General features: G+C 38.3%; 1 protein-coding gene across 6 annotated transcripts in view; it reads right to left on the bottom strand.

The window, feature by feature from the left end:
* Nucleotides 1-13,586, bottom strand: part of wdr7.S (WD repeat domain 7 S homeolog) — a 241,781-nt gene that overhangs the window by 89,207 nt on the left and 138,988 nt on the right. For all 6 annotated transcript variants that reach the window (XM_041580608.1, XM_018244558.2, XM_018244561.2 and 3 more), the window contains one exon: nt 9,819-10,040. In XM_041580608.1, coding sequence (XP_041436542.1) covers nt 9,819-10,040 — 222 coding nt within the window. The remainder of the gene's footprint in view (nt 1-9,818; nt 10,041-13,586) is intronic.

Here is a 13,586-nt window from a genome sequence, read left to right on the forward strand (position 1 = left end):
TTTTAGACCATGCTTAAAGGGGACATGTCAAACTAAGAAATAATTCTAAATAATATTTTATGATGTTAGTAAATCAAAACAAACTTCACTTACACTATATAAATTATTTTAATCTTGTTTCTTTTAGTCTTGGAATTCCCATTCAAATCAAGCAAGCAGGAGCCATTTTGTGGACACTGTTATAAAGGCAAGCTTTGTATCAGCCCAAAATCTTTTGTGCTCCAGAATGGGGCACCTGATACCCATGCCCATACATAGGCTACACAATTAGATGATGAGAAGGGAGGGGGAATGTAAGATGTGCAGTGAGATCTAGGAAGTACTGAATGAAAAGTGAAAGCAATTGCCTGCCCTGCTTACGCCTAAAAATTCGATTTTTTTTTTTATAGTAAAAAAAAAGTCCTTCTGAAACAAAGTATAGCCTCCTATAATGACTCTACATGTTCCAAAATGTTTCAACCAGCTTCTGAATTGTGTAAATACCACTTGTAGCCCTTTCTGCCATAATAGATCACTCCCAACCAAATCTTCGCCCCATTTTCTCTTACTATGACCTCTAACCTCTAATCTTCCTCAACATTACTCTCTCCCACCAAGCCTAGTTTAAAATCTCTTTTAAATTATCATTGAGGTGCAGCCCACCACTGTCAATTAAGCCACTTAAAAAGCTCAGTTTTCCAAAAACCCAAATCCCTCCTTCCTACATCAATCTCTCAGCCACATACAATGCAACTGCAATTAGTTTGAATTAAGCATCACCTGGTAGAAGAGCCAAGCACTGTACCTGTTGGGTAATACTTCGTTATTTTCTCCTTGATAAAAGGAGCGAGGACTGAGCCAAATCTCTAGTTACTTCCAGCTAAAGGACATTTCCACCATTGCAGCCCAATGGTTCATTCTCCTAGAGATCTTTCTATACGCTTCAACTCACAGCCACAAAAACCAATCATTTCAAGACAGGCAAATGTAAATAAATAAAGCACTGAATGTAACTGGAGATAGGGCATTGGTTTTTGTATTTAGCTGTGTGATAAGGCACACTTTCTACAGGCATATTGTGTTATAAACCTCAGCAATAGAAAACAGTAGGAAGGCAACTGTCCAATGGGTAAGTCAGGTAGAACCTAAAACAAAGGCCATAACATAAATCAGTTTTAAACTAATTGCTGAATGACCATGGCCTTCCTGTTGGAATTATTTATAATATTCATTGACATTCCAATTAGATGCATTATGAGTTATGTTATTGCAGCGTGAACAAATTTAATAAACAATAAGGAACCATTTATTTAAATGTGTTGATAAATAGAAGAAATTAAAACCTTTCTCTGACCATTCTTGCTGCAGAGCGAGCTTTCTATGACCATCAGTTGGCACCGTACATACATCTTATGGCACAGAACATGGACTCAAAACTGGTCTTGCCCATGTGTGTTATTCATGGAAATGCCCTTGTGCAACTCTAGGGAGCATCACCTGAGCTCATGCTTCCTTAATACTAGATACAGGATACAAATAAATGGCTTGGCAAATGAATGATTTTTATTAATTGAATTATTATTTGTTGTTATCGGTCATTATATAACCTCGTTTGCTTATTCCTAGACTGGCCATCCAGCTTGTGCGCTCCCTATCAAGCACATACGCGCACAACGTTGATGTGAACGGGCGTGCATGTCATCATGACGTGTCGGACCAAATAAATGGAACAACAGAAAGGTGGTCATATTCTGTTTTTGGCCCATCATACATGCTTCTTGACCATCTGAGCGTGTATGACCAACCTGGGGGAAATTTTGACTTTTCTAATTATGTGATCCTGGTCTTTTGAAGTTCATTGGTCATGGTGGAAAATTTGCAGTGGTTGGCCACAAATTAAGCAAAGACGAGTCACAACTCTATGGAATCTTTTTACTACCTGCTGTTTCAATGGTTCCACCAGTTGAACCAAATAAATGGAAGAACACAAAGGTGGTCACATACTTTTTTGGCCCATCATACAGTATCTGACCATTTTGGTTCATCCTACTTGCCACCTTAGAGGCATAATTATTGGAATATCATATTATTCAACTCTGCCATACCATTTAAACCTTAGTGGGCCTCAAAATACTTGGCCAGTTGTTGCTTCAAAACCTGGTACTTGGGCAGCAAGCAGCACAGGGCCTTTAATGGATTGCATGCCTTTAACAATGTAGTGCAATGGCAGAGACTTGCCTAGTTAGGAAGTTATCATCTACAGTGAGCCAGCTTTGAAGTCATCCCTTATAATAATCTACATATTTTAGGTTTGTGTATGCATTTATGACGCTTTGCATATAAACTTCAACAGGTACTGTACATGATAACTGCATGGCCCATATTCTGATCATTCATCTTCAAAAACACTGAACCTGACAAAATGCTCACTCACCTGCAACAAAGGGGAAGAATATAACAAAGGTAAATGGGCATTTGCGACTCTGCCCTCCTTATAGTCTGGACATCTTTGTTTAAACTTTGACTTGGCTTAAATGAAGGAATTAATATTGACAAAAACATCAACTAAGCTAATGAGTTATTAGTTAAAGCAATAAACATGCCACATTAGAGTCAGTGCAGCAAAAGAGGTAATTAGCCCTGCAAAAGCTCAACTGATTGGAGCTGTTCAGTCTTCGCTCTTAACCTTTGAGTCCATTATCTAGTATAGGACAAGCAGTGGCTGGGCTAATGCACATTCTCCAATACACATCAGCTCTGCTACAGTAGCCAAAGACTGCATTAACCTGCATTAACAGCACTGGGTTAATAGAAGTGTCTTATCATTTTCAACATGTTTATAAATTAACGTAAAAGAACAATATTTTGCAATTTGCATAAAAAAAAATTGTAAGAAGAAATGTATTTCGGGTACGTTTGGAGGAAAACAAAAAATTTGACGTTATGTTTTATGAAGGCAGAAGCAAGGCTGGCTACAATTATTATCAATGAGCCACTGGAGAGAGTATTAAAATCTTGTAAGAAACGAGATGCGGCGGGAAAAAGAGAGAAGTCATTTTAGGATGGGCGCTTGTTATTATTTATTTGCATGGTGCCAAAATATGTTATAATACAATATACTCCAGGGAAGGATTGCAGAAGGAGATAAACAATATAGCTAACGATTGGTAGCTTCAATTACACCAGGTGAAAATTGTTGCAACAGTCAACTTGTAATATAAAGAGGAAGAGAGATGTTTAGAAGAGGAATGGGCAGAGGAATGGGCAGAGGGTGCTGTCTGGAATACACAAGTGGACTGCGTTTGGTTTACTCGAATAGAAGTATCCTGGGTTGGCAACAACAAAGGAAAGGGGAGGTGGATAGGGACTACTGCCCAGAGGTAATTGCAATATTGGGGCAGAAACATATTATATTGAAACACATTCAGTGACTTTATTTTTTTTCTAGTTAATAAAAATGGATGATGAAGTGCAGTGTGAAAAGTGTGATTTCAGATGTGAATTGCCATGTGCTTTACCCAGAGCATAGCATTTTTTGCTATAACGTCAGCATCATTGTGGGTGGGTTATGTTCACAACAACTGTGCTAGTATTGGCAAATCAACGGTAATTGCACAAGCGCACATTTGTGAATGTGAGTGGCAGTTGCCGATTTGGTAATGGGGATGGCATTAGTGTGTGATTTTTTTGGAACAAGGCTGATGAGCCCAGTGACTGCAGAAGGAACCCCGGCGCTACCACCATGTCCACATTCAACTTGAAGAACATTTGTTTGGCTTCACAACAACAATTGCAAAAGTGCAATTATTAGTTTTGGCTAATTGCGAAATTAGTGGATATTTACCCAATTCAGCTTCCAAGCAAGTGTTACACAATGGGAGAATAGGGCTACATAACTTCAACTCTACAGAGCCAAGTTGTAAAAAGCTACTGTAAAATGAAACTGCTCTTTCATAGTGTATGTTTTTATATTTTAAACAGAATCTACTCTTCTTTGAAGGCTTTTCACTAGGTACTCCAACTTATATCTGAGGGAGGCAACATTTCTTCTTCTTCTCTCCTGCCTCCGAAGGTGAAGGAATATTTAACTCAACAGCTGCTGCACTGGTAGAGGCTGACTTCAAGAGATGGAGGTTTAGCCTCCTGAAAAGAAATTAACCACTATATATGCATAAAACAAAAAAGAAACCCACGATGTAGCATTGACCAGCTGCTATTTTTTACAGCGTTCGGACCAACTCACACTCTGGAGTTGACCAGCTGCTGGAATCAATATACAACCATAATCTGCACACACAAAAAATTCAAATGCTTAAATTCAGCCTTTTTAAATCCCTTTAAATACAGGTCACAAAAATTGAGATGAGGTGCACCACAGGTTCATATACACGTTCTCCAGGCTGGAAAGCCTTGTTATTGGTAGTCAATATCAGAACTCTTCATCCACATTGTTAGGATTTGCTTTCTTTCAGCTACAAGGACTTTTTTATGTAGAGGCTTCTCATATGCATGGAAACCACAAAGGGTTTCCAAAAACTGTTGCCAAACAAGTTAGCATGGAATTGTTGAGAATGCAGTATATACTGTAGCATTACAGTATATACTGCATTCATTGGAATCACAATCCCTCATCCAAATTATGAAATAAGGCCCCTGACCACCCCATACTTGAGACTGCACATGGCAATGTTAAATTAGTGTTCAGTTGCTGGCCTATAAAAGAAGCCCATTCTCTTGACCAGCCGTTTTTGTTCTTGTTCTTTCCAAAGACTGAAGTTGGGCAGCAAATGCTCCAAATAAAGACATGATTTAATAGGGGGTATCTAAATACTGTTAAATATACAGTGTCTCTTTCAGACTTACAATATATAGGGATGCACCAAATCCGCTAGTTTGGATTTGGCCAAACCCCCTTATCCATTGTGAACGATATGTCTGAATACCGAACAGAATCCAAACCCTAATTTGCATATGCAAATCAGTGAGGGGGAGAGAAAAAGAGAGTCAAAAATGTTTTCACCTCCTTGTTTTGTGACGAAAAGTCACATGATTTTAAGGATTCGGATGAATCGTGCTGAAAATGGCCGAATACTGAAGCGAATCCCGGATTCGGTGCACCCCTAACAATATATAACGTTATAAAAAAAAAAAAACACCAAATCCAAATAAATAATAAGTGGGCAAATGTTTAGAAACTTTAATGAACAGGAAAAGTAAGGACGGGCATACATGTGACAGCCTTTCCTGCCTATTCGAGGCTTATTTAAACCAATGCAACAAGGCCATTTTTCTTCCTTTCAAATATCTACACTTACTGAATCAAATGTGAAAGCAAGATCAATTTTGTTCCAAGACAGTAAATGAGCTTTAGATCAGTTTATGGAAAGCACCAAACAAGGCTTTACCTTAAACATGCTTTGAAGCCAGCTTCTCACCTTGTTTCAGAGTCAACTTATAATTTTGAAGGACAGTCTTTATTTTTGACTTTGTCCTTGAAATTTTGCACCTGAAACTGCCTACCTCATAGACATATACCAATATTCTTGGAACAGAGACAGCAGGATTGTAAAAGCATGAATTCTTTACCATGGGCACCCAGGTAATGAAACATGAGCACACGTTAAACATCGGAAAGTTCAAAAAGAACATGAGAAAATAAAATTACTGTTATTGTTCAGAGACAATCTCTATTCCGTAAATATAAAGAATTTTTTTTTTTAAACTGTGTTCAAAATATGAATTGAGACAGGGAAGTCTAATTTAAAGACAATGGGCATGATAACAGCGCTGTGAAATAAGTTGGCGCTATATAAATACATGTTAATAATAATTTTAAAGGGATCCTGTCATCGGAAAACAAGTTTTTTTCAAAACGCATCAGTTAATAGTGCTACTCCAGCAGAATTCTGCACTGAAATCCATTTCTCAAAAGAGCAAACAGATTTTTTTATATTCAATTTTGAAATCTGACATGGGGCTAGACTAGACCAGCTGCCCCTGGTCATGTGACTTGTGCCTGCACTTTAGGAGATAAATGCTTTCTGGCAGGCTGCTGTTTTTCCTTCTCAATGTAACTGAATGTGTCTCAGTGAGACATGGGTTTTTACTATTGAGTGTTGTTCTTAGATCTACCAGGCAGCTGTTATCTTGTGTAAGGGAGCTGCTATCTGGTTACCTTCCCATTGTTCTTTGGTTTGGCTGCTGGGGGGGAAAAAGGAGGGTGGTGATATCATTCCAACTTGCAGTACAGCAGTAAAGAGTGATTGAAGTTTATCAGAGTACAAGTCACATGACTTGGGGCAGCTGGGAAATTGACAATATGTCTAGCCCCATGTCGGATTTCAAAATTGAATATAAAAACATCTGTTTGCTCTTTTGAGAAATGGATTTCAGTGCAGAATTCTGCTGGAGCAGCACTATTAACTGATTCATTTTGAAAAATTTTTTTTTTCCATGACAGTATCCCTTTAATAATTACATCTCAAAAACTGGTGTAGGGTTGTCCAACGTTCCCTGGAATTCTTGTTGTGAAACCCTAGTATTAAACAGGTTCTCTAGCACCATCTCCATTTTTATTGATTTGCCACTTTTTTATTCCCTTGTGTGATGGAATATTATTTTGTCCTTCTCTGAATGTGCATTTGGTTGTACGGTCACATAAAATACGGTCACATAAAATATGGCCACAGGAAGGTTACCTTCTTAGTCATGCGGATAAATGAATGGCCGAACACTGGGAGCCTTGAGCTGGAAGATTTCTGACGTATTTGCACTGTAATTATGTAATGTCAATCAATCCCTCTAAATAAAAATAAATAGCAAAGATCATTGCTAGATTACTTCATCTTCTGCTCTACAGGAGATTATAAATGTCAGTTTACTTATAGTCTTCCGTCCGGTTAATCCATACAATTTAATGCTGTTCAAATTAAAGGAGCTATGGAAGGTGAGGTTCAATTTCCATCACTGTTATGTGAATTCTAAACTGGAAACCTTTTCTACCATTTTTTAAATTTACAACAGAATAAAAAGGGGTAAAATTAAGGTGCAGAGTGGAATGAGGCAGTAAATTCCATATTACTGATTTTTAAATGAAAATTTAGTCTCTTCTTCAGGATCAACAGTAAAATACTAACATCTCCTTACTCTCTGTAGAATGCACTTTACCTGCAGTTCTGGTGAGGAACAAATGGACTTCACGTGCCAGTCTCAGATTGCATTGAGACGTTTTCTCACGCAATATTTTATATTAGAATAGGGGTCCAAAATACTCTCTTTTAGAACATGTGTTTGCCCATTCATGTAAAGCTGTCTATAATTTTGGAACATTATTATGGTAAGCATGTGAAATCCTGGTGAAAAAAACATTGAGAACTAACTATGAACATACAATGGCCTGAAAATTGTTGATAACCTCTACTTGAAACTTATACATAAATAACAAAGGGAATTATTAAAATAAAGAGATGGAGCTAGATGATATCTCCATCCTCTACAACTGCAATAATGGAACTGCTTTGGATATGATGAATGGGCATAGAATAAGTTAATCATACAGGAACATTTTTTTTAGGATAAAATTAAATTTAAACATTTGAAATCCACCCAGATGCCCATGTATATATGCATTAAATGCAGTAGTTACCAAAGGGGCATAGGTCTGCCACTCAGAATGAGGGGGGAATAGACAAAATAAAACATGGTGTTGGCATCACTGCCACTGAGGTCCTTTCCTATATATATATATCTCTTCAGTGGAACCTCAGGATGTGTCTCTTAGTGTATCTAAATTAGTGTATCTCTAAAAATCGGAATTCCAACCAAGAGACTTGTGTTGATGAGCAAACCTTTGAAGTTGACCATGACCCATAGTTGGTTACCGTGTTTCAAATCACTTTTCTGTCTGTCTGTTCTGTCCGTCTGTTCTGTCTCTGCCACTCGCAAGTTAGTATTACTCCTTCAAGATGCAGATGAGAAAACCACATACGAGAAAAGAGTCTCAGTGCTACCCAACCGTGAGAGTCTTAAGACGTAAATAACTCCATGCAAGAACATTAGTAAGGTTTTTGATGATGTTTGGGATCAGGCCTGACTCATAGTTGCCATTCCAAATCATCCTGCAGTTAGGTTAAGGTCAGGTCTGTGCAGGCCAGTCAAGATACATGCTTGTTCAAGAAATCACCCATGCCAATGATAAAGGCATTAATAGAATCCACCATCACATCATCATGCGGCAGGGCATTCCACAATCTCACTGCCCTCACTGTGAAGAACCTCCAACACTGTTCCTCTAGTCTAAAGGAGGGGGTAGGCTTTTCTATGGGATAAGAGAACCCTATATATGTCTATAATAACTCTAATGTACTTGTAAAGTGTAAACGGGTCTCCTCGAAAATGCCTTTTCTACAGAGAAAACCACCCCAACCTCGATAGTGTAGTCTTATAGTTTAAATCTTCCATTACTTTTAGTTGTACATATACTCACAAAATATGATTAGAATCCCAACTAATATAGTGTATTTTATCATAGGCTTTATGCGTTTTGTGCCATAGTTTATGTTATCAAAGGCCTTATGCGTTTTGTGTCATAGTGTATTTTATCATAGGCCGTATGTTTTTGTGCTGCAGTGTTTAATCATAGGCCTTAGGCTATGGGCAAACAGGCAGTTGGCTCTGGCCCGCACACAGGCCGATCGGATTCAAATCAACGAAGATGCGGCACAGAGCAGATCTGCTTCTGTCAGCCTCCAAAAATATGCAGGAAGACAACAGCCAGAGCCAACAGCCTGTGTGCCCATAGCCTTATGCGTTCCATGCTGTAGCATACTTCTTCATAGACCTTATGTGTTCCATGCTGTAACACACTAAAGGATAAGCCTTATGCATTTTGTGCTACAACATATTTAATACTAGGCCTTATGCATTTCGTGCTGTAACATATTTAATCATAGGCCTTATGGGTTCCATGCAGTAGACCACTTATTTCTAGGCTTAAAAGTCTAGGAATAAGTATGCTACAGCATGAAATGCATTTCCTTTTCCACCAGATGTTTTTTCTATAAGGACTCTTTAATTCACACCTTTTTGCAGGATCTGTGACAACCGACTTAAGGCCTGGGGTATGTGCATCCGGGCCCACGTTTCTACTTGTGAGCTTCACAAGATGATATATTTGATATAATCACATTTTGTTTCCCCATGGAAAACAGAGAACAGATCATTTTTCTAAAGGCTCGATCCCGACAAGAACTAAAGGAAAACATTTTTAAGATGAATAGTAATCAATAAAAATTGAGGTTGGCAATGAAACAGAAAATATATAATTGCTTGGAGTAAGAATTAGAGAGGAAAGTCTCAATTACTCATCAGTATTGTACGCCAGAGAAACGACAGCTCAGTGAAAGCCTTAGACAAAGCACAAAGGTGATGGGAAGAAGCATGCATAGCATTCCATATAATACACTGTAACTCCTTAGACCTTGGTGAAACATGTATTATTCTACAAAGAAACCATGAACAGACAGATTCAAATTTTAATTTAAAGCAGGTCCCCATGCTTCCTATAAGGGGTCATGACTTAACAACCACCTAGGGTAATGCAATGAAATCTTAGCGGGCCAGATATCGGATACACTGTGTCTATGGGTTGCTGGATTCAAATAAATATATAATGCCATAATAGCATGGCCACAAACTGGGCTAGTAGACAACCCTGGTCTACAGGAACAAGGACACACGTATCAGGAAGCATGCATCTCCTGCAGATGTCAACTGCAATGAAGTCATGAAAATGATCATAGCAAACCCAGTCAAGATTTTTAACAAGTTACTGTACTTACATGTATGTCGAGCAAGAGAATAGTTTGACCCCCCGTGGGTCAGCCCAAATCCGTCGGGAATCTGACTAGAGCTGCGTGGACGTGTGAGCAATTTCGGAGGCTCTATCTCAGCTCCAAACTCAGCGCCTATGACCCCCAGAAGCACGATCGCTGTTGCCTGCTTTCGCCTCTCTTCATAAGAAGGTGATGCTTTCTTCAGAGGAGGAACATTAGAGAGACAGCCTGAAAAACATAAAAAATAGGCAGGTATGATCACATTTTAGTGGTAATTATAAATGAATGTAAATATAAACATCCAAGCTTATAATGCGAGCTTGGAGTATTGTCTAATACGCTTAAAGCGGATCTGTCACATACACATCAAAAGCTCCATAATGAAAGTCCTTTGCAAATGAAACATGGAACACAAATTCTTTATTTCATTAAAACATCCATACCTGTTATAAAGGTGTTTAGATATCTGAGCTGTCAATCAAATATTATCTGCCCCGTCTTCATGCCTGACGCATATTAGTCAATTACTTTCACTTTCCATTCAGCAATTCCTAAATGTCACACACTCCTCACATTACCCCTTCCCTCATCAGGCTCTGTAATTGAGTAGGGCATTATGTGTGGGTAGTAGGTCCCCCATGCTGGTGGATACACAAGATTTTGAGGTAATAAACAATTTGTCTTAAAGGAAAACTATACCCCCCAAACAATGTAGGTCTCTATAGAAAGATATTGCATAAAACAGCTCATATGTAAAATCCTGCTTCAAGTAAATAAACCATTTTCATAATAATATACTTTTCTAGTAGTATGTGCCATTGGGTAATCATAAATAGAAAGTTGCCATTTTAAAAAATAAGGGCCGCCCCCTGGGATCGTAGGATTCACTGTACTCACAAATATACCAACAAACCATACATGTTAGGTCACATGAGCCAATTAACAGACAGAGTTGTGTCTTTTGCTTCCACACTTCTTCCTGTTACAGTTAGAGCTGCAGTATTTCTGGTCAGGTGATCTCTGAGGCAGCACACAGACCATCACGAAATGGTGGTTCAAGGCAAGAGATGTAAAAGGGCAATATTTACTTATATATTCCAGTTTGGTAAGATTCTTTAATATGCCACTTAATATGATATGAACTATCTGTTGCTTAAGTGTTCATTTTGGGGGTATAATTTTCCTTTAATAACAAATTGCCACAAAATAGCTCCTGCCTGCTTGCTGTGATTGTATAATTCCAAGACTGAAGGAAGCAAAATGTAAATAATAAATATAGTGTAAGTAAAGTTTATTTTGCTTAACTAACATGATGGAAAATAATTTAGAATTATTTCTTATGTTAGTGTCGCAGACACTTTCTGCAGCAATGAGGGGTAATTACCAACTTAGGGTCATTTACTTGTATGAAAACCTGTGCAGCAGGGGGACTATGGAGGGTAGGGGTTTTGAGCACAGACACATATCTGGCATTGATGGGGTAAATCAAAAGAAATCCCAAAATATGATTAGAGGCATGTAATGCTTGGATATAGTAGACTCCACATAGGAGACAAACCATGCTCCCATCCCCCTAGGGCCCAGCCAGAAGCGTGCTCTATAACAATAGTTCAAAGGAAAGCTCCATTGTGTCGTTGCACAGATTGTTTCGTCAGCTGACCTCTGCAGAAGGGGAATTGCTAAGCACTGCTTGTTCCTCCGCTGACAAATGAAGGATCGCAGCTCCATCTACTTTGCTCCTAGCTGCCTCCAGCCCAGGTGCTCAGACCGAGAGCCCTGTGTGACATCTCAGATCAAGATGAATTGGCGCAAACTCCTGATCCGAGATTGTTTTATACCATTTAATTTAGTTTCCTCCCCTGCATGGATGAGCACAGCTCTGGTTATGGATTTCTATTCTAATGTACTGAAGCAGGCACTGAGAGAAGCCAATGAAGCAGATGCTGGAGTGGGGGGACTGCAGGGATACTGATCAATAGGCAAGGCACTGACCCCGTCCGTTTGGCTTCTACAATCGCCGCTGCTTAAAGTCGTAGTGGGAGAAAAAACAAATCAGACATGTGCAGCTTCCAGCGGGGATTAACCAGCAGGCACTCGGGGTCTGCTGATTCTCATCCCAATGAGCGCAGAGAGCGAGAAAGAGAGTGAGATATGGACAGATTTAAAGATGATAGAGGTAGGTAGGGAGAGAGAGATACAGGTATAGGATCCTTTATCCGTAAAACCATTATCCAGAAAGCTCGGAATTACGGAAAGGCTGTCTCCCATAGACTTCATTATAATTAAATAATCCAGATTTTAAAGAATGATTTCTCTTTTCTCTGTAATAATAAAACAGTAGCTTGCACTTGATCCAAACTAAGATATAATTAATCCTTATTGGATGCAGGACCAGGCAACTGGTTTTATTTAATGTTTACATGATTTTCTAGTAGACATGAGATATGAAGAGATATATATATATATATGCCTGTGTGTATCGGATCCATTATCCGGAAACCGGTTATTCATAAAGCTCTGAATTACAGAAAGACCATCTCCCATATCCAAATATTCAACATTTTTAAAAATCATTTTCTCTTTCTCTGTAATAATAAACAGTACATTGTTCATGATCCAAACGAAGATATAATTAATCCTTATTGGAAGCAAAACAAGCCTATTGGGTTTATTTAAGGTTTACATGATTTTCTAGTAGACTTCAGGTATGAAGATCCAAATTATGGATAGATTATTTATCCAGAAAGCCCCAGGTCCCAAGTATCATGGATAACAGGTCCAGAAAGTTATCCAGAAAGTTCTGAATTACAGAACGCCGTCTCCCATAGACTCCATTATTATTAAATAATTAAAAAAATTTTTTTAAATGATTTTCTATTTCTCTATAAAAATAAAACCATACCTTATCCAGAAAGTTCCGAATTACAGAACGCCGTCTCCCATAGACTCCATTATTATTAAATAATTCAATTTTTTTTTTTAAATGATTTTCTATTTCTCTATAAAAATAAAACCATACCTTATCCAGAAAGTTCCGAATTACAGAAAGCCGTCTCCCATAGACTCCATTATTATTAAATAATTCAATTTTTTTTTTTTTTAAATGATTTTCTATTTCTCTATAAAAATAAAACCGTAGCTTGTACTTGATCCCAACTAAGATATAATTAATTCTTACTGGAAGCAAAATCAGCCTATTGGGTTTATTTAATGTTTACATGATAGACTTAAGGTATGAAGATCCAAATTATTGAAAGATCCGTCATCCAGAAAACCCCAGGTCCTGAGCATTCTGGACAACAGGTCCCATACCTGTATTATATGTCATTTTAATGCAAAGCAAAATTTTGTAGGGTTTGGAAACAAAATGCTCAAAGAATAAAATAAAAGCCAGGCCACGATTTCAATAGTTTCATAAAATGTGGTATTTTCTCACTCTGACTTGCTTGACTTCATTTAATCATGCTAAAGGGCGACAGAGCGATCCATTTTCTTGACAGAACGGTTGATCACCCTATCACAGAGAGAAAATTAATAACCTGAGAGAGCTCTATGTAAAAAAACAAAAAGCCGGGCCGATGAAAGGGAAAGCATGTTCGACATTGGACTTGCTCAGGTAGCGGAATCCACGGATACAGAATAGATGCGCTCATAGGTGCTTTAGATCATGTGAATGTTGGGTGGTTTTGCGCATGCTTAAAGCGAACATAAACCCCCATGTGTAGCAAAAGGCTCAAAGTTTGCCATGGGGCAGTATTCCAAGGCAACCAATAA

This window comes from Xenopus laevis, chromosome 1S (genome assembly GCF_017654675.1).
Source record: "Xenopus laevis strain J_2021 chromosome 1S, Xenopus_laevis_v10.1, whole genome shotgun sequence".
In the NCBI taxonomy this organism is placed as follows: domain Eukaryota; kingdom Metazoa; phylum Chordata; class Amphibia; order Anura; family Pipidae; genus Xenopus; species Xenopus laevis.